The sequence below is a fragment of the Arachis duranensis genome, chromosome 2 (genome assembly GCF_000817695.3).
Source record: "Arachis duranensis cultivar V14167 chromosome 2, aradu.V14167.gnm2.J7QH, whole genome shotgun sequence".
In the NCBI taxonomy this organism is placed as follows: domain Eukaryota; kingdom Viridiplantae; phylum Streptophyta; class Magnoliopsida; order Fabales; family Fabaceae; genus Arachis; species Arachis duranensis.
Genome location: NC_029773.3, coordinates 90,181,040 through 90,187,177, shown reverse-complemented (window position 1 = coordinate 90,187,177; position 6,138 = coordinate 90,181,040). Strand labels below are relative to the sequence as shown.

Genomic DNA, 6,138 nt, shown 5'->3' with positions numbered 1-6,138 from the left:
GTTGTTGAGGTTGTTGGGATACATGTCTTCAATTTATGTGTTTGGCTTTTAGAATCACCTACTGAGGGAAAAAAAGAAGCTTTTAAAAATCATATTTCCCTCTTAATGAAGCGTAGAAGCCAGAAATAGATAAAGGCTGAATACATGGTTTTCTGGTTTGTTTTCTCATTGATTTAGTATGACATCACATGAATTTTCTTTTCTTTACGCATCATATTCGATCTAGTGAACATGGAGCCTTGAACCTATAAGAAAACAAAGCTCATGACGATGATGTAGATTGTAAACAGCAAGAAGGAAGAGGAATGGACATAGTTAGTGACTCAATTTGCGCTATGTAATGTGACCTGTCATATAGATATCTTCCTTTCTTTTACTTGGGCACTATCAGAGTGTGGCAACAAATTCAAGTATATAGGCATCTTCATTATCCCATGCTGTAATTTAATTTATAATCAAAAGCATCATATTTGATATTTCTATAGTCTAATACTAAATCATCATAGGATCGAGTGAATTTGGTTAAATGGGTAAAGCAACAAATATTTGTGTAAATACCAACCTTGTTATTCTTTGTATATAATCAAGGACCATTCACCTTGGTTTTTTCATAGTTGGTGGAAGATGGTCCCCATGATCTGTTAAGCATCATACTTATCAGTTCACTACATTTGGATTAAAAGATAAAAATTATTAACTATAATATAAACAAACAAAAATGAAAGATAAAAATACAAGTGGTTTCACACCTCATCTAATTTGGTAATAAAAACAGAAGGGTGAATAATTTTTTATTGGTATAGAGAAGCTTGAATGGTAGGTGGGTTAGTAAATAAATACAAGTGGATATTGTTAAACATTTTCCACCTAATGATTCATTGTAGAGATCATTTAAAAAATGGAATGATGAAGACCAAAGAAAACGAAAGCATTTCACAGCTTCGGAGAAAGACAATAAGAAGCTTCACATGAAATTTGTCATGAAGACAAAAGGGATAAAGCAAATGAAGTCAACATATATTATTATTGGTCAATTATAATAATCTCAGCCTGCAACACATTACAGTAATACTTCACTTAACTGCTACCGCTTCCAAACTCTGTCTTTGTGAGAGAATTCTGTGTTTGGAGTGCAAATAGAAACCGCTTCCCTTTCCTTACCTTTCTTACTTTCTTGCTGTTGTGAACATGGCTGCTGAACTTGTTGGAGGAGCTTTTCTCTCTTCATTTCTCAATGTTCTTTTTGACAGGCTGTCTGATCCTGAGATCATCAACATGATGCGAGGAAAGAAGGTTGACCAGAAGCTGCTTCAAAGGCTGGAGAACATTCTGAATGTGGTTGAAGCTGTGCTGAATGATGCTGAGAAGAAACAGATCACTGACCCTGCTGTCAAGAGGTGGCTCGAAGATCTCCAAGATGCTGTCTATGATGCTGATGACTTGTTGGATGAAGTCGCTACCAAAGCTGCCACTCAGAAGGATCCACCAGGTAACTTCCTGTCTCGCTTTCTCAGTTTGCAAGATAGGGAGATGGTTACTAGGATTGAAGAAATCATTGCTAGACTAGAAGATATTGCAAAACACAAAGATATCCTTCGTCTAGAAAAGATTGCAGTCAAGAACATGTCAGGGAGAATTGAATCAACATCTCTTGTTCAAAAGTCTGATTTATTTGTTGGTAGGGACCAAGACAGGGAGGATATAGTCAAATTGTTGTTAGATGATACTAATGATGGTGAACTATCTGTCATCCCCATCTGGGGTATGGGTGGGATCGGAAAAACTACTTTGGCTAAGTTGGTTTTTAATGACGATAGAGTGCAGCGAAAATTTAATATCAATGCATGGGTTTGTGTTGGGGAAGAATTTGATGTTCTTAAAGTGACAAAGACTGTAATAGAGGAAATAACTTCTAGTCCCTGTGATATGAATAGCTTAAACTCAGCTCAACAACATTTAAGGAGTAAGCTAACAGGGATGAAATTCTTGGTTGTTTTGGATGACTTGTGGAGTAACAATTACACAGCTTGGGCAAATTTTTTGATTCCTTTTAGATGTGGAAGTGAGGGGAGTAAGATCCTTGTGACAACTCGTAGCGAAAAGATTGCAAACATGGTGAAAGGTTTTCATTATCAAGCCTACAATTTGAGTGCGTTGAATGATGAAGATTGTTGGGTAGTGTTTGCAAATCATGCATTTCTTTCTGGAGAGCGTCTAGCTTTTGAAAAAGTTGCCAGAGAAATTGTTAAAAAGTGCAAGGGATTACCTCTAGCTGCTCAAGCACTTGGGAGCTTATTAAGGTCCAAAGATAATGAAAAGGATTGGAATAATGTTTTGAACAGTGAAATTTGGGAATTTTCTGAAGAGGAAATTGAAATTATTCCTGCGCTGAGGATTAGTTATTACCACCTTCCTTCGCACTTAAAACGTTGTTTTGTTTATTGTTCTTTGTATCCCAAAGACTATGAATTTGATAGAGATGAATTGGTGTTATTGTGGATGGCCGAGGGTCTTTTGCAACGGCCGAGGGGGAGAAGCACTTTAGAAGAAGTTGGCTATGAATATTTTAGTGATTTAGCATCAAGATCATTTTTTCAACCTTCTAATAATGCTTATAATACTGCATTTGTAATGCACGATCTCATGCATGATTTAGCAACGTTCTATGGTGGAAAGTTCTTTTCTAGAACCTTTGAAGTCAAGAATGCAGCAAAGCATGATGTCAAAACTCGCCACTTGTCATGTGCTCGCAAGAATGATGATGATTCGTTTATGAAGATCATGGAAGCATGCAAAAGGTTAAAACATGTGAGGACATTGTTGCAACTCAATTTTCGTAAGGATGGTGGAATCCCAGAGGGAGATAGTGTAGCCGTTCCTTCTGACTTACTAGAACAATTGAAGTGCTTACGAGTTTTGTCATTTAAATTTTTTCCAGATGATGAAAACTTGTTGCATCATTCGATTGGGGAATTGATCCATTTGCGTTATTTGGATCTTTCAGACACATCCATCGTGACTTTGCCTGAGTCGTTAAGTTGCTTGTACAATTTACAAACCTTGAAGTTGACATACTGTAAAAAGCTTAAAAAGCTTCCTAGCAAGATGCAAAATCTTGTGAATTTGCGTCATCTTGATGTTTCTGAAACTGGTTTGGAAGAGATGCCAAAAAAGATGAGCGAATTAAAAGATTTGCAATTTTTAAGTTCTTACATCGTGGGCAAGCATGAAGAGAATGGAGTTGGGGAATTGGGAGAACTAGCACATCTTCATGGGTCATTGTGGATTGAGAAATTGGAGAATGTTAAGAATAGTGGTGAAGCATCGAATGCAAGGATGGATGAAAAAATACACCTGAATACTTTATATTTGTGGTGGTCAACGTTTGAAGAAAGTGAGGTTTGTGATTCCCAAAGTGAAAAAGATGTACTTGACAAATTACGTCCTCACAAAGACTTGAAGAAGCTATCCATCAGTTATTACAGAGGTACGATGTTTCCGGATTGGGTAGGGCAGTCTTCGTACCACAACATGACTTGGTTGGAGCTGAGGGGATGCAGGAATTGTTGGGTGCTTCCTTCACTTGGACAGTTACCCTCTCTGAAGAGGCTGCTCATTTCAGGGCTCGACAAGCTGAAGAAGATTGGTGGGTCATTCTATAAGGGTGATGGAACTCATCAGCATCAGGAGACACCCTTCCGATCCCTTAAATTTTTCATTATTCAAAGAATGCCTTGGTGGGAGGAATGGGAGTCATATGAATGTGATGATGATAAGGATGCACCATTTCCTCAACTTGACGAACTTCATATATTGCAGTGTCCTAAGTTAAGAGGAGATTTGCCCACTTTCCTTCCGTCTTTGAAATCACTATTCATTTATGAATGCAAGGAGCTTGGTTGTTATCTGCCAAGAGCTCCCATCCTACGCAAATTAATAATAAGGGACAAACAGGAAGCAAGAATGCGGGAGCTACCACTTTCCATGTTGGAGACACTAGTAATTAATGGAGAGCAGCTTGTGGATTCTCTGTTTGAGGCCATGACCCACACCCAACCAACCTCTCTCATAGAGCTAGACATCTCAGAGTGCTCATCAGCCATATCATTTCCAGAGGATTCTTTGCCCCCTTCATTGGAATATCTAGGCATCTTCAATTGCAAGAATGTAGAATTCCCAATGCACCACCAACAACATCACTCGCTACAGAGATTAGAATTTGTCAACAGCTGTGATTCGCTTACATCCTTCGCATTGCCAGCGTTCCCAAATCTCAAGTATCTCAGAATCGCAAGACGTGAAAAGTTGACATCGCTGGAGGTGTCACAGTCCCTCCGAGAATTATCAATTTCAGACTGCCCTAAGCTGGAGAACATAATAAGGCTGCCTGCCTGTTTATGGGAACTCAAAATCAGAGAATGTGGGTTGTTGGGTGAAGGCATAGAGAGGAAGGACCCCCACATTTGGCCATCCATTTCCCACATCCCCGTAATATTTGTTGATGAGAAACTGATTCAATATCACCCAACATCTTAAAACAGGTAACTCTTTTGCTCTCTCTCTATATCCCAAACCCACTTCATCTTCTCCAACATAATCTTACTTCTATTTCCAAATTTCTATACCTCTTTCAAATTCTGTGTCTCCTACTCTTTTCACACTGTTAATCACCACTCTAGTCAATGCCTACTTTTGGGAACTTATAGTATGGGTATACAATGTCAATTTTGGTCTTTTTTCCCCCCTAATTTCTTCTTCTTTGTTCTTCATGTATAAGGACATTTAACTATTCTTCTGGGACTTATCAATTTAATGCAGTTTGGTTGTGCACCTCCATTCTTGTAAGGATGCTTCTCTGTCTCTAACATCTCTCTATTGAAGCTTGTTTTGTTAATTCAAGGATCATACCTTGAAAATGATGAAATCTTTCCCTTCCATTTTTTACCTTTTCTATTAATAGTTTTTCTTCTTTCTTTCTTATTTCGATCAGCTACTTTTGCACCATGCCTTGTCTTGCACCCAAATGTAAGGCCTTTCGTTACCTTTCTTGGTGTTGCTCCTGCTTGCTTGCCTGTGCCCTTTGTTGGATTTGGTATAAGTTTATTATCTTATTATTAATTCTGTTGAATTAAGAAACTAATAAACTTTGTGATGGCTAACATTTATGGTTGAGTTAATGTGCGCTAAGCAAAAATTGTATGAGTTATTATAATGTGTTTGTTTCGGTGCAGCAACAAACAAATTGAAGCGAAGTTGGAGTAAGCTCAATTTGGAGAGCAGGGGAACCTGGTCAAGAATGATTTCATGAGGTGTGGTCTCTGCATCAATAAGAAAGCTGAATTCATGGAAAACACCATCCTCATAGAAAATCAAAAGAAGAAGTAGATGATGTAGAACAGAATTTCGCTAAGACCGATAGATCAATCAAAATGCAACAAGAGCACCTTCAATGATAAGGATACAGTTGGAGCAGCCTGTCAAAAATAGGCATAAAGTGTACATACTTTGCAATGTTCAAAGAAAAAAGGAAGGAAAAACTTAATTATATATTTTGACTGACATTGTCCAATTATCTTTTTCTCTTTAAGAGTTTTCATGTCTTCATCATTTCATTCTATTTTAGGATAGCTGATATGAATTATTCTATTTATAAGAAAGAGAGAGCTTAAAAAGTGAGTATCAATTTCTGTCATGAGAAAGGCAAGAGAGCTAGGATGTGAGAATATGTAGAAAAAGCTATAAGTGGTGTTTGAGAAATTTGTTTTTGTATTTGGCTTGAATTGATATTTGTAACTTGAATTTGTTTATAGTGGAAAATTCTACCATTTTTTGTGGTGAAGATTGGATGTAGATCTCACTTTTGGGATTGAACTAGGATATATCTCGATCTTTTCTATTATAGCTTTCATCCAAAATATCATTAAAATTGTCATCCAAGATATCATTAAAATTGTCATTTGCATATCTTTCTGCAAATCTTGTGAGATTGTAAACACTAGCAGGTTTTTTTTCCTTAACAAATCAAGATGCATTCAGAATGTCATTATGTTACAAATATGAAGTGCTTAGAGCAAAGATTGTAGTAGCAGCTACTTTTGTATGTTAGCAATAAGTAAGGATTAGACTGAGCTAGGTAAT

General features: G+C 37.2%; 1 protein-coding gene across 6 annotated transcripts; it reads left to right on the top strand.

Moving 5' to 3' along the window:
- Positions 1-1,074: 1,074 nt before the first annotated feature.
- LOC107475939 (putative disease resistance RPP13-like protein 1) lies at positions 1,075-5,837 on the top strand. 6 transcript variants are annotated; one of them, XR_008005892.1, is made up of 4 exons: positions 1,075-4,541; positions 4,819-4,841; positions 4,991-5,092; positions 5,232-5,837. XR_008005892.1 is itself a non-coding variant. In XM_052257251.1 (3 exons), exon 1 carries the CDS (start codon positions 1,189-1,191, stop codon positions 4,534-4,536), a length of 3,348 nt encoding a protein of 1,115 aa, XP_052113211.1. In that variant the 5' UTR covers positions 1,075-1,188; the 3' UTR covers positions 4,537-4,541; positions 4,991-5,025; positions 5,232-5,837. The 6 variants fall into 6 exon arrangements, 2 of the variants coding, with proteins under 2 accessions (XP_052113211.1, XP_015951130.3); XR_008005894.1 differs by having other exon boundaries at positions 4,778-4,841; positions 4,991-5,025; XR_008005891.1 differs by having other exon boundaries at positions 4,778-4,841.
- The last annotated feature ends 301 nt before the right edge of the window (positions 5,838-6,138 follow it).